The sequence below is a fragment of the Anneissia japonica genome, unplaced genomic scaffold (genome assembly GCF_011630105.1).
Source record: "Anneissia japonica isolate Jap-2015-1 unplaced genomic scaffold, ASM1163010v1 scaffold199_len4679917_cov187, whole genome shotgun sequence".
Lineage (NCBI taxonomy): Eukaryota > Metazoa > Echinodermata > Crinoidea > Comatulida > Comatulidae > Anneissia > Anneissia japonica.
Genome location: NW_022686322.1, coordinates 2,970,883 through 2,993,798, shown reverse-complemented (window position 1 = coordinate 2,993,798; position 22,916 = coordinate 2,970,883). Strand labels below are relative to the sequence as shown.

Genomic DNA, 22,916 nt, shown 5'->3' with positions numbered 1-22,916 from the left:
TTTTTTTTTTTTTTTTCCATAGTTTAATTAACCTGCAACCCAAGACGGGACCCTTGCATACTCTCCTCCCGGGTCAGTCAGAAGGATCCTGGAGCCCATCATGGGCAGGGTTGCACACTTCTATCGGATTAAGTATACCTAATGGGCCTAATGCACAACATATGATGGTGTGCAGCTCTATTTAAAGATAAACTGTATATTTCTTCTTTTTAGTATGTTCTTTGTACTGTTGAAGGTAAACATTTTGCATGAATCATCGTCGTTTCTCCCAATGCAGTGGGCAATCCATTGTCTTTGATGTTTTTCTAGAACTTTTGATAGGTATTGTTTGCTTAAAAAGTCTGATCCTTCTGATCGTGTAGCATCTTCAGATTTTGTTTCTCACCACTTTCGGTCTCACGTCTTTGTTTTGCTTATTGTTTTTTATGTTATTTGTTCATTTCGTGGATTCACGCGTTTTTCAACCGTTCCAGAGATCATACTTCGGAGGATCTGTTATAGACTGTTGAGATCTTGGTAATTTCTGGCTGTGTGGGTCTCCATGAATAGCATGCGTATGTTAATCTTCTTCTTAAAAGTCCATTGGGGAATTGGATTCTTGTAGAAAGAGTGATTTTTCGATTTGTCAAAAGGTTCTTGTTATCAGCAAATGCTGCTTTAGTTGACACTGTTCTTTTTTATAATTTCTAGATCACCGATGTGTACGTCATTGTACACCATTAAGATTCCTGGTATTTGAAGGATTTGGTATTAAATTAATACTATTAATTACATTTATTTGGATAGTCAGTTTCTTCTTTCCAATTCCAGACCATCATTTCTGTTCTGCCATCATTGATTTTGAGACCCCGTTGAGACCAAACTCCTTACATACACCATATGCAATATACTAACCATTCTAGACAAGTACAAGACTGTTTAATAGTATTATAGGTCATTTGCATAACCTGCATGTACATCATTAAATGTTCCTTGCATTGGTGATATTGCTATCTATGCTCTGTTCGTGGCCCAGTTGGTCCTAATTCCCTGCAAGGTATGTTGATGGTGGTTTGTAGAGGGTTGTAGTATTTCAAAGGCTTGCTGGCCAGTTTTTGATTTGATTTGTATGACATTTCTTGTAGTTGTTTGCATGCATACTGTAATTTATGTAAGGATACAGTACATCAGAAAAGTGTCATGATTTCAACTTGTTCGAACATTTTTATTTATTTTAATAATCTTACTTTTAATAAGTTTTCAATTAGAACCATTGAAACCTATATTGCAGACTTTACATACAAAAGATATCACTAGAAGATTATTTAAAATTAAAATCCACCCGAAGCCTTGAAAAGTATCTCATAGATAAAAAAAAATTTTTAGGGGAAAGTTTAAACTTTAAAATAAAGTCAAATACTCTACCCCTAGATGGCAGGACCTGTAAATGGTCAAAAGAAATATCTGGCCATTGTACCCTGTGCAAAACTGGTGAGATCTAAGATGTCAGACACTTTTTATTTATTTGCATATCATTTGATGTTATTAGGGAGTCCACATTATTAAATTTGATAAAAGATCTTGTTCTGAGTCTGCAACATGGGAAAAACTTACTGATTCAAATATTAACAAGAAAATGCAAGTCGAATGGTCGAGCACTTAGCAGGGGCGCCGCAAGCTATAGCCAAAATATCGGCGCTGGTTCGAACGGCACGCTCGCCTACGGTTCTGGTGGTAGAACAAGTCTTCTCGGATAAGGACTATAAACCGTAGACCCAGTGTATACAATGGCTCGTGTGCACTATAAAGAACCCAGTACATCCTTCGAGACGAGTAGGGGGCAGACCCCGGTGTACTGGAACAGACAGCCCCTGTGGTAGACGACGAGAGTTGCTGGTACCGAGTTATCGGGTAGCACAGACAAAGGGACTCTTAGGGGCGAAGAAAGTCATTGATCGAGTTCCTAGTCCATATATCAAGCGCCCTGAGCATCTTACATTAGATGGATATATGTGCAATATAAAACTACACTATTTTTATTACTATTACTATTAAATGCAACTAGCCCCTCTCCCACCTAGGTTTATTTCACCTAAGAGTCGTACGATTTCTACGAGTTAAAACTCGTGATCTTTGGAAAGGACCTATACGAGCTTATTACGTGTTAGCTACGAGTGAGGTACGAATTTATGGAGTTGGTTACGAGTTATGTAGGAATTATGCCGAGCACAGCACCGAGTTAACTACGAGATTATCACGAGCGTAACAAGTTTGTACCGAATTAGATACGAGTTAGGTACGAGCCAACTCGGTGCGCTCGTACTTACTCGTACTCGTTTTTGGGTGCTCGCATCAAACTCGTAGATGACAAAACCGCTGGTGCACTATAAAGAACCCAGTACATCCTTCGAGACGAGTAGGGGGCAGACCCCGGTGTACTGGAACAGACAGCCCCTGTGGTAGACGACGAGAGTTGCTGGTACCGAGTTATCGGGTAGCACAGACAAAGGGACCCTTAGGGGCGAAGAAAGTCATTGATCAAGTTCCTAGTCCACATATCAAGCGCCCTGAGCATCTTACATTAGATGTTACTACACTATTTTTATTACTATTACTATTAAATGCAACTTATACTGGGTGAAGAAACCATTGATCATAGTGATGACGTTTTAACTGCATTTGACAAGTATTGCAAAAAATTATTTAAAATTTGCATGGGATAAACACTCATATTTGAAACTGATTTGATTTTACATTGTTGCTTTAAGTTTTCTTTTCTTTGTTCTATTTAATAAGCCTACTTGTTAAGCCTTTTGTTTATGTTTAATTCTAGTTTAGTATTCGTAGTATACTTTTGTTAAGCTTTGCCTAAATTGATTTTGTTTTCTTTAACTTAAGCACTTTGTTTAGTTTTTTTTTTTTTTTTTTTTTTTTTTTTTTTTTTTTTGAGCTTTGTTTTTTGTTTACTGCTTAAATCTTTCTTACTTTAAGATTGACTGCACCACTTAATTGTGTGTTGCAACTATCACAAAAGTGAAATGTTGAATAAATTATTATTAAATGACTGTATACGCCATTACTACATACTTTGCCGGTTCTAAAGCCAAAGTGGGTACATCAGTTGGTTCTCATAGAAGGGTGAGATCCTGTTAATGATATTCATCGCAACTTTAGTAAGGGTTGACCTCATTGCGATTCCCCTGTATTTACTGGAGTCAAGAGGACTGCCTTTTTCTTATTGCATGTGGAGTTGTGCCCCACAATGCTGATACAGTTGGTTTGGCCATATAATAATTCTAATAATAATAAAAAGTTGGAACAAAAGTGTCCATATTTTTAAATATTCAAAACGCTGTATCTCATTTAACTGTTTACAAGGTTTTCGTCAAACCCCATGTTTGTGTATAAGGAAAATCAGCTGTAGGGACCTACAACATATGGATGTTTTCTCTCTGGTGCCCGGTATTTTAAGTCAGGCTCCGGAGGGAAAAAATTGATATGTTGTAGAACTGATTTTTCTTAGACAGAAAAAATTTGTTTGACGAAAACTGGGAAACAGTTAATGAGATACAGATTTTTGAATATTAAAAAACTGTGGGGGGGGGGGGGGGGGTTGGGTAAAAAGGAGTGTAACCAACCTTTTTTACAACTTTTTCACCAAGTTTTAAATATTCAAAAATAATATTTGACCCCTGTATTAAAGCAGTATAAAACATCAAGATATCTCATGTAACTGTAACGCATGACAATGGCTGTTTGAATACCAAGAACTGTATGGACTATTTCTAACTAATTGATATATATCTATCCATGAAAACTTACTTATCATCAAAAATCATTCTCACCACTTTCTGTTATCATTAACCATTACTATCCTCATCAAAATCAAGTTAAAGTACACACAGAAATCAGGATTTTTAATAAATTTTTATTTGTTTTTTTTTTCTCTAAAAATTGGCTTAATGTTAATAATAAATATAATTCAATAGAAATGTTAGAAGAAATCTGTTGCCTTTTTTCTTGAATCTCGCCTTGGCAAATCAAGAAGATTATCTGTAAGACTAGAATTGCTGCTTGCTATATTAAAATTACCAGGTGTACCACCAGACGTCCCACTACATGTTGCTACAGGTGTCTGTACGGGTGTGCCTTTTGGAGTGGCTTGTAAAATAGGTGTTTTATCACTTTTTCGTGCACTTTGGGGTGATGGTGTGTAGCTTGCTCTTAATGCTTTGTCTGTGCCTTTAGTTCTCCTGTTCACTAGACGCTGGGCTGCTGGTGATAACGTCCTTATTCTTTCTACACTGTTCAGAGATCCAAAACTTGGGCTGAATAATAAATTGAACAGAAAAAACAAGGCATAATAAATATCAAGCAAAAAAAATCAAACAAAATATTTTCCAGCCTCTATTATGTATTCTTGTCATAAGATTTGTATAGTTCATGTAGTTAATATGTACCAAAATCTGATGACCAAATATCGAAAAAAAAAAAAAAACTGTTTACTTTACTGCAATTAATGAATACAATAAAAAGATAAAATTTTCTTGAACCTTGAAAACAACTTGTTTTAATTGAACATTAATATTTTAAAATTAAATGTTAAAAGATTGCTTCCTAATAATTCAATGAAAGCTCTCATTAATAGTATCTCATTTTTGGGTTGTAGGCGATTCAACAAAGATTTAATAAGACAAAGAGCTTCGCAACTCGAAGTAAGCTATTGTAGTAGACTAATGCATGATGGACGTCTGTATGTTGATAGCCACACTAGAGACATTTTGTACAGTAGCAGACAAGACAAGACAAGAGAGGGTGTAGGGAGAAGAAGAGCAGACTGGGTATACACAGATGAATGTGGGTTTAGTTAAAGAAGTGGTGAAGTGGGTTTGAGAAGAGTAGACAGATATGATGATTTTACAGGGTTTAAGTGGGTCAAGGAAGAACAATGGTATCAGGGTAAATGAAGAAGTAGATGGCTGTAGGCAGAGGAAGTGATAGATGGGTGTAGACAGTTGATGCATTATTGGATGAATACAGATAAAGTGATAGACTGGGTGTTAGCATAAGAAGTGGTAGACTGGTTATACAGACAATGATATTAATGGGTGAAGGCAAATGCAGCAACAGACTGTATAAATACAAGTGATAGTATGGGTCTAGACAGAGAAGTGCTAGACTTGGTGTTGGCAAAGAAAGTGGTAGACTGGGTCTAGGCTGAGGAAGCGGTGGGTGTAGTCAGATGAAGTGGTAGATTGGTTGTAGTCAGAAGAAGTGGTAGATTGGTTGTAGTCAGAAGAAGTGGTAAACTGGGTATGTCAGAGGAACTGGCAGACTGGGTGTAGTCAGAGGAACTGGTAGACTGGGTGTAGTCAGAGGAAATGGTAGACTGTATGAATGCAGGTAAGTGAAAGACAAAATCAATGCTAAGGGAAAGATAGGTTTGTAGGTGGAGGTAGTGATAGAATGTGCGACTCACCTTGTGAATCTTTGCGTAACATTTTTTAGAGCAGCTTCTTTTTTAGCTCTGTGCTGTTTTGCATTTTTCTCCACCAATGAACGTGCCAATTCCTCCCGCCTGGGATTTTTTGGCATCTGATTAAAATTTAATAATAAAAATCATTTAGCAAAACTTAAGAGAATATATAGTTTTAATTGATGCACAGAATATTAAGGTACTACATAATAGTCTATAACCATTCTAATCACGAACACCCATAACCCAAACTCAAGGTCGGAGTTTCAATCCCTTGCTGTGCATTTCGCTTGTGTCCTTGAGCAAGGCACTTTAACTGCATTGCTTCTCTCCACCTAGGAGTATAAGTTGGTACCAGGAGGTTCGAGTGAAAACTACGCTGATATATTTCATGCAGCAAACTATGGAATTTCCCCATAGGACATCGTTCCAATGACTGGGGTAATAATGTGTAAAAGTGCTGAGACTTAGTTGTATAGAGCACTGTAAAACCTCAAATTGAAGCCAAGTGGGCTTAATCTTGAGATGAAGCTCATCTCGAATTGAACCCCTCAAATTAGCTTTGAAAAGAAGCCCATAGATTTAGTAGCATAGACAGCATAGGCTTCTTTTCAATGTAGTACAATACCCTGTACATGAATTAAAAAAAAAAAAAAATTAAAAACAAGTTTGGTTTATACAGTAGTTTAGGTGATTTAATGCCAGTTATATACACTCCATGATACAGATTGATGTTACAGTGGCCTTATTTAGTGTTTTAGAACAAATGAGGCATGTTGTGGCAAAATGGCTAGGTTGTAGCAAATATTGAAATTCAAGTTATTGGAATTTTCAGATACCTGAGTATGTGATCATTAAAATGAGAGGTCATTCGTTGGAAATTGGAGTCAAGATAAACATGATTTTTTTAAAGTTTTTTTTTTTTTTTTTAAGTTTTTTAAAGTTATTTGTGCATACATTGCTTAATAGAATTTATCAAAACGATGTTAAATAAACGATTTGTTGACCACTTCCAGAACTAATACTTTAGCCCTTGGTTAATAAGACTGTTATTTTGATTTTTATGCAATTTTCCCCATATTTTAGAGCTCATTTACTCAATACTGGCCTGTGCAACAACTTATACACCATTTCGTCACAACATGCCTCAAATTCACAAAATGTACAGCATTCATTTTGAAAAGAAGCCCCCCTCTTTACTCTGCAAAAGTCTCGAAAAGAAGACCATCCAAAGTTCGCAAAAAAAAAGAGTCAAGAGCTTCAATTTGAGGTTTAACGGTATATAAAACCTACATATTATTATTATTACTAGACAATCATCAAACTTTCACCTAACATTACATCACAATAATCAAAACCATCAAAATTCCATTATGGTCCTGTTTTTGAAAAAATCATTAATCATCATTGTCACTGTCAACATTTTCATCATCATCATCAAGGTAATCATCACCATTATTCTCAATATTCCACTGAGGGATCTAGACAAATTAAAAACTCTTGTATGTTTCGTTGATATTTTTCAACTACTAAATATCCTATTAAAAGCTTCTGTACCTTAAATCCAAGGGTTTTGGTGACAGGTGTCTGTGAACCATCAAGTCTCATTGGTGTACTTTCAATCTCACCCCATGTCATTAATGGTGAATCATGAACGCCTATTAAAAAAAAATATTGAATAATATAATCACCAATCAACAAACTAATTATTCATAAAGCCAACCAATCACCACTCAATCAACCAATAGTACATATTATAATCCCAATTACAAAATACGTCATACAGTAATAGGACATTGTTATTAACTCGACATTGTTAAATAACATCTGTATATTTTTTGTGTAAAACAATTACAAAATAAAATGATAATTTGTACAGAGTTCAACTTATTTATGAATTTCTAAGTATGCATTAATCTATATATTACTCATTAATTATTACAGGAAAAAAAAAAAGGTAACATGGAATTGCTTCTATAAAAGAGTATAAATAGAACCAGACTTAACTATGCTTATTCTGCGCATAAAAATATGATAACATACGCAGCCAATGTAGGACGCTCCCTGTCGTTTGCACTGTATTCTCTTTATTACCCAGTATATACACCGTGCAAAATGGTATGATGATAAAGAAAAATAAGGAAATCTACTGCCCTCTACGCAAGTATTGTGTCATGTAGAATAAAGATAAACAAACCGTCCGCGGTGCAATACTGGGTACAAAAGAAACATACGAACGGCAGCAAGCATCCCACAATAGGGAGTGACATATTTACAAACGGGAGGGAAGCTCTCTTGTTCTATTTACACTCTTTGTTTCTATTAACATACCAGGTACTGGTGATGGTGCTGATACAAATCCATAACCTTTAACCCTTGGTGTCTCTGATTCTAAAATTTCTTTCCCATCATGTCCAATCTTCCCTTGTTTCATTGCAGCTTTGCTGGCTATTGCTCGTGCCTTAGCTTCCAACTGGGCACTATTTCGATGAGGATTACATAAGAATCGTGTGTTCTCATACAAAATCTCCCTTTCTTTAGATTTTTTATTTATCTTTTCCTCTGCAGTGTCTTCAACTCCTGAAATAAATATACCAGTTTAAGTCCTGCTATTCTTTATTTAAATTATTGAGACTGTGCCACAGTTTTTGAGTGCTGCCATTAAGTGTCATCTAGTGATTAGGAACAAATAATATTCTAACAATTAGCATTGATAATAGTATCTACAGATAATCTGCTTTTGAGCTGCGGCTTGCTGGTAAAGATGCTTATCCTTCTACTGTAATACTGTGTTCAATCTTCATAAAAAGCATTAATGAGCAGGGGTGGATCCAATGGGTGCCCTACCATTTTGCTACTACATTATTTTATTTCAATTCATACTAAAGAAACAATTAAATACAATACAAAATGTTTCAATAGGGCCTCCGGCCAAATTGATACGCCATTACATCTAGCACTCCTTACTTATTTCCATCTGAAAAATTCCTCTGAAAAATTTTAGATCTGCCTCTGATAAGACGAATCCTGAATAATAAACTTTGCTGGATATATTATCACCAGTAAAATAAAAAACCCTTCTTAAAAAATCCATTTAAAAAATGTTCTTCAACTGAATATTTTTTAATTTTGGATAAAACTAGTTTTTCATGAAAAATTCTTTCAGCAATATTGCATGAATAAAAAATACCACTATTCAAATGCAAGGGTCTAAATTTGGAAGGATCGGCATATGGGCAATCTGTTTTCCGAGAGATTCTTGCTTGCCTGCAAGAGTTCGGGAGGCTGTACTTTTTCCTGGGAAACTCCCACGACTTCCAGGAGACTTGTGACCCCTGCTAGATGTGTGTTTTACTTACCATCTGGCACATACATCAAAGAATTTTTAGCTTTGTAAGTCCATGAGTTGAGGCCAGCTGCTGGAGAGCCCTCTATTGCCAGTGATTCTGGCCCATTTAACATCAGCAGATGCTCACTCTCCTTTTTTAGACGCTTTTCCTCTTCGTATAACCATGCATTCTTTTCCCGACGGCGGTCAGATGCAGCTTCCATGAGGTCTCCAAATGAAGCATTATCTTCACTTGTATAATTGCTCAAGTATCTATCCAATGATAAGTCAGTATTGGAGTTTCCTAAAGAAGAGAAAGAAAATTCCAGGTAATGGTCCATTAGAAATTAAGTAAATGTCTTAAATTTCAACTTTTAGTATGGAGAGTCCAATTGGTCAAATATTAAACAAAAACATTCTTTTATCATAGAAGTGACTACTTACCATACTCATATTTGTTGTTTCTATTTGTATGCTTTTCAAAAAACATTACAGTTTGTATGATGGCATTTTAGAGAAAAATGAGTCTTATGGATATATCAGAATTCAGTAATAATTTATAAGATATATTTTTATTATTTATTATTGTATTTTGTATGTTCATGGCTTATACTTATTATGTTCTTATTATTTGTTTTATATCCATTTTGTAATTAGAGATGTACTATCAGTTAAAAGACAAGAAAATACCTCAAAAATTTAAATAAAATTTTGAATAGCTCATTTGAAAGATCAAATAAATTATTAGCATCCAACAAGGAACAGATAAAAAAAAGTAGTTTTTACTGACTTACAAACATTTTACTAAAAAAAACACCCCTTAAATTGATTACCAGCCAAGCCGGTTGGTTCGTTAAACACATTATAAAAAAAAAAATTTCGCCTCATGGCTGATAGTGCATCTTTAATATATTTCTAGAATATTTTAAATGTTAAATTCATTTTCTACAATTTTTATTTTTATGTTTTATAGATGAATTATCAATACCTTTATCTTTCTCTGTTTCCTGGATGTCTTTGGCTGTACTTGGCTCTGGATTGCTGATCAGTCTATCTACACCCCCTCTGTCTGCTGTGGGTGTCTGAAGTGATTTAGCATTCATATCAGGAGTCTCAAATGTTGCTGGGGTAACAGCCTGCTCAACTGACAAAAAAAAAAAAAAAGTGAAAGCAATCAAACTTATAAATTTAAATGATGTTTAGATTCCAGAGGAAAAAAATGTTTTAATATGTGTAGAACTGGAGAAAAAATGTTTGATATGTTTTTTAATATATAAAAACTGGAAGGGGGGGGGGGGAAGGTGGAAAAAGGGTGGTTGCACCACCTTTTTCCCCAGATTTAAATATTTATAAAATTGTATCTCATTAACCATTCCCAAGTTCTTTCGTCAAACACTTTTTGTGTCTTGGAAAAATCAGTTCTACAACATATCAAACATTCATTTTTTCTGCAGAGCCTGGCAATTATAAAATATTGTACTGAGTCTTTAAAATGCATTCAAATTAACTGCAGTACTTTGTGTGTAACTTACAGTATATTAATAATAATAATAATAATAATATCTTTTGTGTTATTTTCCCCTTAACGTCATGTTATTTTCCCCTTAACATCTAAACGTTTTCTAATTTTTCCATTGTCTAAGTTCCCCTTATGGCAGGTTTTAGTAAAATAATAATAATAATAAAATTAATAATAATATTAATAATAATAATAATAATAATAATTAGTACTGATGTATAATGATATGTTATAGCAGAATACACTATACTTCAGTTTGCTTTTTCACTGAATTATTACAAGCAGTAATTCATGTTAGAAACTTCAATAAATATGGCAGGCAAGACGTTCTTTGCACAATAACATGAACATACTCTATGTATATTTACATTGTGCAGGTGTGTTTGTTTGTTGCCTGTGTACAGTTGAAGCTTGTAGCTTGATTGCAATCTCTCTCATTTTAGTGACATCATTATTGTCTCTGGCTTCCATGTACTCTACTTGGGAGTGTAATTTCTCAAGGTCTGGAAAAAAATCTCTCTGGATAATTTTCTCAAGATCCTAGAGAAAAAGAATGACAATCAAAATCATCTGGATGTTTTCCTATGTATCTCATTCCTTCTATCAACTACATAAAAATACATCTTTAAAGCAACACACATGTCCCAGTATAGAAGAAATTATACATATGAAATAATATTTGAAGCAGCTGGTTCAAGATATGCTGACATTTTTCTGATTAGTTCACATTTTAAAAATGACATCACCTATTAAATTCTTGAGGGAAGTGAAAAATAGAGCACCTTGGTTTTGAAAATCACTCACCTTTCAAACTCCAGATACTGTGGGAGTGTTTCCTGGTAGGATACAGTATGTATTTTGTGTTGCTTTGAACACCACAGAAGCTTAAATTTCCCTCTCACTAAAATAATCACTTGCCTAAAACAAAATTAGATGTGCGCTCACCTGCCATTTTCATATAATTAATAAGCCCTGACACTCGCCATTTACATCCGGTCAATGGCTGTTACCTGTATACTCAACATCATAGCAATATTACAGAAGGGCTTTATTACAGATAGAATGCACAGTATGCACAAGTGTAAAAGCTAAAGTGCACTTCAGTTACTGATTAAATCAGCTACCGTTTTATTAATATGGACACAAAAAACTGATATGAATTACTTTTCTAAATTTTATTAATATAATGTTTGGTTGTTCCATTGTTTATGTTTCAAGACAAAAATGGCAATGCAAACAAAGGCAGAAGTTACTTACCAAGTTTTAACCAAAAAAAAAGTAAAGCTTAAAATTTTTATCTCCTGTAGTACCAAGCATATACTGTATTATCGACAGATTTAAATAGCGCCGAGACGACGATCCTAGTTTACCAACATAGGAGATCCTTGTTAAAAATAAGATCCCAACAGTCGTTTGTCTACTTCTTGACATATACCACTTTTACACTGCCAAGGGCAGAATAAACCTGTGTTAATTCCGGAGTGATCCCAGATACATTTCCCATATTGAACGAAAAAGTCCGGGTTGCTCCCATTTTCACTGGCAACGAACTTGGGTTCAATTCCGCCCTCAATTTTTGTTGCGATAGTGATCATCACTTCGTTCGAGTTCCACGTCGTGACGAAGCCGCAATTATTGTCAATATTGAAGCAATGCAGATAGTTTTTAAAATTATGTGAATTAAATTAACAGTTTTGATATCGAGTCTATACCAGAGCACATAGGGTTTAATTGGTAGGTTCCAAGACAACCTGCGCTGATTACTAGCTGCAATTTACCGAATGATAATATAATTTCATTTACTAATTTAATTTGGTGTTTCAATGTGTTCCATATGTGTTTGATCCAATGACTGGGGTAGTAATGTGAAGCGCTTAGAGACCTTGTATAAGCGCTATATAAGAACGACATATTATTATTATTATTATTATTTGAGTGTCTAGGCCTAACCCGTTGCTGGCAAAATTTAGGCCTACCTGACCACAGTTGCGATAGGCACCAGGTAAGGCCTAACTCCGGAATTGGATTCGGTGTTGTTTACACTAGCGATTCCGGAATTCACCTGGGTTGTCCCACGCTGAATGTGTCCTGCACATCGATCCTGGGATGTTTGGCAACCCAGGTTGTATTTTTTGATGTTTACACCAACCACACCTAAAGAGTTTCTAGCAATGGTATTGCAAAATCCCGGGTTGTGTTCGGAATTTTGCTTTGCAGTGTAAAAGGGTAATATTCTTTTTTGGCTTCTTTTAATTCATCCATGCTGGCAATTCACTTGAATAACTGTACAGTAACATGTTGTTGACTTTTTAGTAAAATTTTCTAGGACAGTTTATCTCGCATGGCATCATATTTTCATAAACTTACTTTTCATTTTTATCACTTTTATCATTAGCTTATGACCCATCCCATCATTTCATCACCAGATTTTACTCAATATCAATCAACTGTCAGACGATAGCAAAGTGTCTACTGACCCCCAAAAGTGGCAGTAGACACAATAAAATGAGAAAAGAAAAATCAAATAATTATCTAAACATTAAAATACTGTAAGCTTACTGTAATATATGCATCTTCATCTAACACTTTCCTCTTAGGTGGTCTGTGCTGTATTAGTTTGGTGGATCCCACAGCCTTTACAGCTTCCAGTGCCTTTTCTCCAACCTTTACTAATGCCATCTTCTTATGCAAAGTTTAGGCCAAAGACCTAAGATCATCAGTGCTTGGATATAAAATATTCTATCTACAAAAGAACAAATCCAAGTTATGTTGATTTTCACAAAACTTGCTTAGACATGTACATCTAGCAAAGCATCAATCATCATTTTTACCTGAATAAAATCACCTACGCAGCTTTTTAAATAGAATCCATAATTATCCTTGAAAAAAATATTTATGTGCTATCGCATTCATATCTAGAACAGTTTGAAAATTTCATCAGAATAAATTCCCATTGTTTCTCAATCCATATTTCATTTGTTTGCCCATACACAAGACTATACAATAGACCACACTTGGTCAGTGGCGGCTCTAGGATATATTTTCTTGGGGGGGGGGGGGGGGGGGCTTGAGCTCGTAGACCCAAGCTGGGAGAAGGGTTTTAGAGGGTGTTCCACCTCCCAAATGAGATTTTTTAAAGGAGAGGAACCTTTGGATGGTCAGAAATGACATTCTCAGACTGTGACAGGTATGTGTTGATTTGGCATGGGCCTATTTTTATATATTTTTTTAGTCTGACTGCCCGGCGAGCTCTGTCCAATGGACTTGACCTGTTCGGTGGGGGGCTTAAGCTCCTGATGCTCTCCCAACTCACCCTGAAAAAAACCTACAGTATATAATTATTATTGTTATTATTATGTCATTTATATTATTGCCATTATATTAGTAAATTATCATTAGTTATATTTACGCTTGTTTTCATAAAAATGAAAAAGGAAAATTCTTTCATTTTGGCATATACTCTACCTGGTAGTTCGGCTTTGCATTCAAAAATCTTTTGATAATTACTTAAATAGGCCTAGAGAATCCACAGTAAATTGGGGCTCAAGTTGATTATATAGTTCATTAACAGTGGCATATCTAACGCCCCCACCCCCCAAAAATCATGGTCAAGTAAAGTAGTTAAAAATCACCTAAAATCACCATATTTTGCAAATTAGCGCCCCTCAACTGATCATCGAGCCCCCCCCCCATTTCAAGACTTCTAGATACACCACTGTTCATTAACGTACGTAGGCCTACATACTGCAGTACCTTGGCCTACGTACTGCAAGGTTAGGCTCACTATAATCGTGCAAACCCGGTCGCCCATGTTTCCCCAACTGGGAATGACAAAATATGATAATAACGTGGGAAGTGTTACCAAAATTCAAAAGACCACAATATATTAGAAAGTGTACCAATTTTTCATTTCATTTTGATAACTAACAACAGAGTTAGGACAATATTTATAGTCATGAGTATGCAAAATTCATCTGTCGCCAGATAAAATACCGTTTTAGCAATCTGCCATTCAAGGTATGCTGTGTACCACAGGGCTTATAGTTACCAATTTGTAAGCTGGTTGGAAGGTTGTCAATTTGTACTTTAAGTTTTTTAAATCGAGGTGGGTTTAGTATGGTTATAGTACAGTTTATCTGTGTCGCCTAATGCACATAATTTATGTTACATAATCATAATTGCTAGGAAAAACATATATTATTGCAGGAAAACTTTAAGGTAATAACTAATATTTGCTTAGTATAAGATGTTATGAATACTGTATTGTTAATTCGGAAAAGTAGAAAAGTCATCTATGCAAAATAGGGTCTTAAACTTGAAATTTTGATTGTCGCTTTTAAGCAGTGAAACATACGTTACCTGATTTCTTCATATACCAGTTCAAGAATTTGAACCAAACTAAACGCGAGAAGTAGTTAATAAGCATGGATACAGCGTCATTAAATCATCATTGGTGTTAAGTAATCATGTTTAATTAGTAATTGTAATTAAAAAAGGTATTTTACGTTATAGTAACCTACGTTATGTTTTGGAATATTAATCCATATTAATGAAATAGAGGGCATAAAACTATTATAAATGACTTTGAGCAATTGACACCCAGAACCTTGTTTTTACCAACTTTGTGTTTCCCTCGAAGGTTGGTCACTACGCTTTATTATTAGGCTGTGTCTCAACTATATTTAGTTAACAAAATAGTTGATATTTATAATGAAATTTTAAATAGAAAATTTCAGGCAATAGCTTAGGCCTAGTTGAAAGGAATACTACATTGTGAAAAGTAACGTATGTTAAACGAGTTTTGATAACTAACAACAGAGTTAGGACAATATTTATAGTCATGAGTATGCAAAATTCATCTGTCGCCAGATAAAATACCGTTTTAGCAATCTGCCATTCAAGGTATGCTGTGTACCACAGGGCTTATAGTTACCAATTTGTAAGCTGGTTGGAAGGTTGTCAATTTGTACTTTAAGTTTTTTAAATCGAGGTGGGTTTAGTATGGTTATAGTACAGTTTATCTGTGTCGCCTAATGCACATAATTTATGTTACATAATCATAATTGCTAGGAAAAACATATATTATTGCAGGAAAACTAATATTAATAATTTTTGCTTAGTATAAGATGTTATGAATACTGTATTGTTAGTTCGGAAAAGTAGAATAGTCATCTATGCAAAATATGGTCTTAAACTTGAAATATTGATTGTCACTTTTAAGCAGTGAAACATATGTTACCTGATTTCTTCATATACCAGTTCAAGAATTTGAACCAAACTAAACGTGAGAAGTACAGAAGTTAAGTAATAAGCATGGATACAGCGTCAGTAACTCATCATTGGTGTTACAGTAGGTAATCATGTTTAATTCAGTAATTGTAATTAGAAAGGTAAATTACGTTACAATAACCTACGTTACGTTTCGGAATATTAATCTATATTAATGAGATATAGAGAGCATAAAACTATTATAAATGACGTTATTTACACCGCCAACGACAAATGAAAGTTTTGAACCTTCTAAGAAAAAAATGGCATTGAGCAATTGGCACCCAGAACCTTGTGTTTACCAACTTCGTGTTTTCCTTGAACGTTGGTCCTACGTTGGTCCCATCATTAAAGTGAATCAATTTAAGTATTTATTGTAGGCTGTGTCTCTACTATATTTAGTTAACAAAAAAGATGATATTTATAATGAAATGTTAAATTGAAAATTTCAGGCAATAGCTTACAGTAGGCCTAGTTGAAAGGAATATTACATTGTGAAAAGTAACGTGTAAAACATACGGTAATGTATGTTACTGTTGATGTAGCATGTAATAAACATCATTTAATAAAAACATGGGCATTGGCTGATATATTTACTTTCTTTTACATATATCCTAACATACAGTGACTCTCTATAGGAATGCTATCATTCATGGAAATTACTCCTATTGCATATAGAGTACTTCTGATTTATTTTGATGGTAACGTATATTACAGTAAAATATTATGTGTACATTATAATCGCGAGTAAATTCATGATAAAGCAAACGTTACACTAAATAAATTTACATAATCAACATTCTTTAACATCAAATAGATATGATGACAACAAATATGTTTGCAATCATCTTTATTAAATGTTCTATTAGATGAGTAATCCTGGTAACGTACCGTAGGTTATGCAACTTTATCAAATTGAAAGAACGAGCAAAACTAGGGGCTTAACCAGATAACATTAAAAAAAGAACATATTATCGACTACTTCAATGATTTTTTTCTCAAAAACCATAGCTAAAATAAATATAAAAACAAATCAAATCTTCTTGTCGTTGATTATATACAAAAATACTCTTAGTCATTTATGATAGTTTTGAAAAAATGCACGCTCATTTTGAATGCATGGTTATCATTTATTTTTTAATAACATGTACTGTATATACTCACGAGAAATTATAATTATAACGATAGACTCATGATCATAATTATATTATTAATATATTATTATTATTATATTATTATTATGATTACATAATTATATGAAACTTTCATTACATTTACATACATAATATGATTATCATTGGAAGTGTATGTTTAACAAATTTATGTCATTTGTTACCAGAGCATCTCTGTAGATTTTTAATGGGGAAGATCATATGTTGTTTGTTTACTTCTAGTGAGCAAAAATGAAAAGTATCAACCGGATTAAATATATTGTTATATTATTACAGCATCAATTTTTCAAAACAACATAAATGTGTAATTATTTGGGTGTGGCACTTTTTCCCCACTGGTTTTTTATTTGTCATCCTATGTATAATGATATTTTTAGGTACATTTTACACTCAGTTGTAGAAAATCGTCTTACAACCATCTATTATTTAACACTTGGTTCAGTAACTTACATTATTGCATATCAAATCAAATGTATTTATAATGTTAAAGGGTATGCTGTGAAAAAACTATTTGAAGTCAAATGTTAATACGATTTGCACGTTTATAGTGAGCCTGACCAGCCTGACCCTGCATTTCATTATTATTATTATTAATACTACTACTACTAGGCCTAGGCATGTTAAAAATAAATACAATTTAAACACTTATCATAAGACATGATATTGGCCAGCTACGAGTCGGCAATTCTTTTGGTACGCTCTAGCCAAAATGACGTGGGTCGGGGATAGCCAAAAATGGCTTTGGGTTTGCCTTAGTGGGTTTACGTGGGTACATACAGGCTGCTTTGGGTACTCGGCCTAGGCAGGACAAGGCTAGGCCTATTCAAGTAGGCCCTACTACGGGCCTAAATGCGAAACTGTACGGCGTATAGGCCTAGTATACTATTATTATTAATATACATTAGGCCTACCCTAGGCCTACTAGGCCGCCTAGTTTTGTTACTTTAGGCCTCCAGCCTAGGCCCTAAAAAAAGTATTATTTTAGGCCTACCTAGGGACACCACAATTTCAAACTTACTACTACACTAGTAGCCGTGCCAAGCAACGAAAAAAGTGTCACAATTTTATATACTCTTTGCAATAATCCTACAAAGCCTACACTAGGCCCCAAAGAACATTCGCCCTCTTGTATGGAACGCCGTTACTGCCTTTGGTGGCTCTTTTCCGTTCGGCGCATTTGCTATTCGGCCCTTTTACATTACGTTCGGTGCTTTTACATTACGTTCGGTGCTTTTTACATTACGTTTCGGTGCTTTTTACATTACGTTCGGTGCTTTTTACATTACGTTCGGTGCTTTTACATTACGTTCGGTGCTTTTTACATTACGTTCGGTGCTTTTTACATTACGTTCGGTGCTTTTTACATTACGTTCGGTGCTTTTTACATTACGTTCGGTGCTTTTATTAACATTACATTCGGTGCTTTGTAACATTACGTTCGGTGCTTTTATCATTTGGTGCTTTTTAGTTTTACCTTTCGGCCCTTTCATCATTACGTACGGTTCTTTTATCATTCGGTGCATTCATGACCTTTGACTTCGGGTCAAGTGGAAAAAATCAACGGCAGTGGGAACGAGCCTAGTGGAACTTGCGCGCCCCTTCTCTCTTTATTTTTTTTTTTCTTTTCTTCTTTCAACTGTTACGCTATATTATATCTGTCTCTTATACACATCGGGGGGGGGGGGGGGGGGGGGGGGGGGGGGGGGGGGGGGAGGGGGGGGAGGGGGGGGGGGGGGGGGGGAAAAGTTGGGCCAATCGACATAACACTACAGGGGATCCAGGGGAATTCCCCGCTAAATTTTTTGTTTGTTTTAAAGACTCACATAACCTCTGAGGCGTTTTGGGCGATCGTTTTTTTTTCTTATTTTTATGTATTTTATTTAAAAAAATGTAATCATTTCTTTATTGGACTATGACAAACTATTATGAGTAATCTCATAACTATTTGATCCATTGATACATTTTTTGAGATATTTAGGTTTGGGACGTCAGATAATGACCTTCACAATTACACCCTAAACTGGATCGTTACCAAAACATAATAATTTCTTCCTTGTAACTTGGATAAACTTTCCTAAAAGTTGTATTCACATCAGAGAATTCGTTTTTAAAATATATGACGTGTTTGCCTTTAAATAGCTTTAATTAGTACTCACATCAACACCCCACTCCGGATTGTCACTAACTTTTACGCAGCACATCTTTGGTACCCATGGTCTATGTTTGGACAAAGTTTTGAATTATGGAGAATTACTGAAGTGCCGGGCAGAAAACCCCAGAGCAAAAAAATAGAAAAAACTACATACAAGGAAAAAAACAGAACAAAAACATTAGCTTTTCCTGCTACTGCAATAAAAAGCCAAAAAATCAAAACAAAAACAATGGCTTTTCCAGCAACTACTGGGAAAAGCAAAAAAAATCATAACCAAAACAATGGCTTTTTCAGATACTGCTGGTAAAAAGCCAGTTAACTACTGTCAGTCGGCAAACTTTCCCTCCTTATGACCCAGATTTCCTTGTCATAGCTTCCCACGACCCAAGACCTCCAGTTAACATAGAAATGTTGTCCAAGATACAAATATACGGCCAATGTAGTATATTAATGCACTGTAGGTAGTGCCTTGTAACAACAGTATAATTTTTATTTTGTTTCCTTGTTTTTTAGGCCTACGTTTTTCTGCAACCTGTTAGTGTAGGTTGTCTTTTATTTGTTTGTTCGTACAACGAGTTATTATAGTGTATAAATTCCACCTGATCAAACTCTACACTGGAAGATCCGCCAAGTTCAAATGAGGCCTTGTTCTCCATGGGGAATTTGAAGACTTGGCATGTATAAAGGTGGTGGTTTTATTACAGATTTAAAAAAAAAACAAACAAACAAAAAAACAACCTCCCAACAACAAACTTTTTTTTTATATGTGCTAAAAAAAATGAGCTTTTCAATATGGTTCGTTTTCCTACTCATAATTTATCACTTTGTGACAACAAGGCAGACCATGACCTCTAGACCCTAGAGTAAGCCTATATAAATATATGAAAGTTGCAGCATACTAACATAAAGTGTTTAATCTATGTAGGAACTTAATATCTTCAATATGTCACAAATATATCATTCCTAAAAGAACTTCATTTATCCAGCTAGCTAAACATAGGCCTATACCCGGTACCCACCATCAACACAAATAAATGCATAACGTCACTACCACTTATCCATGAGTTGTCTAGGAGAAATATGGTAACCTGAACGTTGGGGTCTAGGCTTAGTTTTTGTGTATTTTCGTCTGTAATTAGGCCAATCTTATTTTAGTGGTCTTAAATAATTGTTCTATTTGATCAAAACTAATCGCGATGTTTAACATACTAGAAGATAAGAAGTGAGCGCACCCTCTAGTAATATGAAATCCGCAGAAATGCAATTAAAACAATAATTTTATATTTTCTCAATATTATTTCATGATGCAATGTTAATACCCAACTTTTTTTTTTTATAAATGATATTAAATATTGGATGGCTGCAACATGAATAGAGTAATGATTTATAATTAGAATTAAGAGTGCATGTTTGTTATGGATTTAGAATCATAATGAAAGGATACGCAAAAGAAAGAAAAAGAAATTCCTATTGCTAACTGTAAAAATGGTCAAGATCGGTTTATACGAAATAATGCATGCAGTAGGATTCTTCACTTTAAGGATTCAGAGGAAAACATGTTGGTGTATTGCTCAATAGGTCTCGAAATACAAAGTTGAATATTTTTTTCTTATTTTGAGAATTCTGTAGTTGTTGCGATACAGTAAACAAAGCAAGTATCCCCTTAATTGGTGTTATTTCAACATCTGACACACTCAAAAAAAATTGATGGGTCGCATAATCTCTTTAGATCGTGAGAAATTTACTTAACACGAACGAAGATAAACGAAATTAAATTACAGTAAACGAAAGTGCAATTTAAGTGTGACAAGTGCGTCAGTTTACTATTTATTAGTGCGTTATCACAGTTTCATTTTAACAATATACTATCAAAACCTTCAGGTATGACAATTTTAAATTTAGTTTTGTTAATTTTAATGTGTTAGGCTTTCGGCTGCAAGTTATAATGAATAAAAATATTTTTAAATTTAATGTATCTATGTCTTCGCATAACCCATAAATCTCTGGCAGCACTAGGAATTTATAATAAAATGTCTGTTCATCATTAATTTTTAAAAATTGTTAAATTATTGAAAAAATTGATAACTTACGTGATTTGGTTAAATGAGTAATTCAGAGTTATATTTTCATTCCTATGGCTTTTACATAGTGATTTTTTTGGGTGATAATATCTTGTAATCAATTCACAAGAGAATCAAGTGTGTGGTTCTTCCCGCTATCCCTCGCGCTTATAAAACGACGGGCGTTTAAATCACTTCGGGTTCGATGGGTCGCGTCAGACTGCTTGACATATAATTTGGGTCGTGGGTTAAAAAGGTTGCTGAACGGGGACTAAGACCATACCATCATTTATTACGTAGGCCTATTATATACACTTCCTTAGCAATCCAGTATGACCTATAAAATGTCTCTACCTTTGAGAGTTTATAGGTAAAAACTGGTTTGCTATCATGGATACAGCCCTGTCCACACTATCAATTGTATGTGACAAATTCGTGTGGCATGCTCATATATGGGCATTATGATATCATAGCCTGAGTATGATCATATATCCTCATTTTTTTCACATGAAATGTGGTAGTGTGGACAAAGCTTTAGACACAGGTCGTGGCAATGGTTTTTGACGTCATAGACGGGTACGGTACCTGTCTGTTTCTTTAACAAGGAAATTAGGAAATGCGGTTGAGAAATTTCATGCTTCGGTTGTTCACACTTTTTTTCTATTCGTTTATTATAACTCTAATAAATGAGCTATCTTTTTTAAGTACTAAGGTTATTTCTGAAAGCTCTATAGCAGAAAAGTTATTTCTGTGGTAGCCTGTATAACATCCAGAAAAATATGAGGCACATTATGTACACAGCTGTGTATACGGTGTATTCCATCATCTTTTTTCCGATATTTACTGATGCTTTAAATGGGACGTGTAAGTACAAATGCTCAAAAAGTTAATGTGTTTATTTTTCTATAAGAAAAAAACTGTTATACTTATCTCTGTTCATATAATTAATTGAGATATCCCCTACCCAGTTTATTATCTAAAGTATATTTGTCAGTGTGAAATGTCTTTTTCTGTTTTTTCTTGCTGTCAAAGTAATGGGCTTTTAGGATATTTAGTCAATGATTAAAATATATGGTAGTGACATTAGTGGGGATTTAGGGTTGGCGGAATGGGCGAGGTAGAGCACTGAGGAGGTAAAAGTAAAACTTGAATGTCTGGAAACCAATGTAAACATACCAGATTTTCCCTCCTGTACTATCATATTACTTTTAAGAAGTTTGGTCAATGCATTAAAAGGAATAGGAATAGGGGTGGAAAAATTGTATGGGTCTTACATCACATTCCCAGCCTGATATCGTGTAGGATTTAGTTTAGAATTAGCTTTTTTTGTGATGTACACTGATAGTACTTTGTTGGAAAAGAAGTCGGTCGATGTGTTACAAGGGGTGAATTTTCTGTATATTGTCATATTGAAAGGTTTTGCCTGTGCATTAAGGTAGAAACGTTGGGGTCTTACATCACCTCCCCAACATTAGTTTTATGCTGTACACTCATAGTTTTGTTCTGAAAAAATTGGTTCGTGTGCTAGATGGGGTAAAATTGACCGGTTTGGAGGTTCTTTGAGGGAGTTTGGGGACTTTGACGGACAACCACCATTAGGGGGTCAAGCCTTCTAGGAAAAATGAGTGAAACCTCCTGTTGCTAGCTCTTAGAGTACGAGCTTTTTGCACACAAGACGAATGGAATTGTAATTGAAAATTACTTTCGTAAAACAAGGTTAATTAGCCCCCGACGAAAATCACTTTAAATTCAATATTAAGTATGAACAATTAAGCAATTTCTTGAATCAATGAACCTTAATAAACTAAACAAACTGAACGTTTAATAGAAATATTCTAGACCTATTTTAAAGACTCAAGGAACGAAATTAGACGGATGTAGGCCTACGGCCAGGCAGGAGTTTGCCGGGGCCTCCTAACTAATACTACAACTAGTCTAGCCTAGGCCGTATGTTACGTCGTA

At 34.7% G+C, this 22,916-nt stretch overlaps 1 protein-coding gene across 3 annotated transcripts; it reads right to left on the bottom strand.

Moving 5' to 3' along the window:
- Nucleotides 1-3,887: 3,887 nt before the first annotated feature.
- Nucleotides 3,888-17,914, bottom strand: LOC117115966 (splicing factor ESS-2 homolog). 3 transcript variants are annotated; one of them, XM_033259864.1, is made up of 9 exons: nucleotides 17,761-17,914; nucleotides 12,862-13,045; nucleotides 10,671-10,842; nucleotides 9,772-9,927; nucleotides 8,815-9,087; nucleotides 7,787-8,035; nucleotides 7,013-7,113; nucleotides 5,459-5,574; nucleotides 3,888-4,307 (listed from the first exon to the last, which is right to left on the bottom strand). In XM_033259864.1, exons 2-9 carry the CDS (start codon nucleotides 12,979-12,981, stop codon nucleotides 3,974-3,976), a joined length of 1,521 nt encoding a protein of 506 aa, XP_033115755.1. In that variant the 5' UTR covers nucleotides 12,982-13,045; nucleotides 17,761-17,914; the 3' UTR covers nucleotides 3,888-3,973. The 3 variants fall into 3 exon arrangements, with proteins under 3 accessions (XP_033115755.1, XP_033115763.1, XP_033115774.1); XM_033259872.1 differs by having other exon boundaries at nucleotides 17,734-17,883; XM_033259883.1 differs by having other exon boundaries at nucleotides 12,862-13,041; nucleotides 17,761-17,872.
- Between the last annotated feature and the right edge of the window lie 5,002 nt (nucleotides 17,915-22,916).

Coding starts and splice junctions, on each gene's coding strand:
- LOC117115966 (XM_033259864.1), bottom strand. CDS start 12,981: ATGGCATTAGTAAAGGTTGGAGAAAAGGCACTGGAAGCTGTAAAGGCT. Junction 5,575..7,012: donor CCAAAACCCTTGGATTTAAG/GTACAGAAGCTT, acceptor AATTTTAATCAG/ATGCCAAAAAATCCCAGGCG. Junction 4,308..5,458: donor GTTACGCAAAGATTCACAAG/GTGAGTCGCACA, acceptor TTTATTATTCAG/CCCAAGTTTTGGATCTCTGA.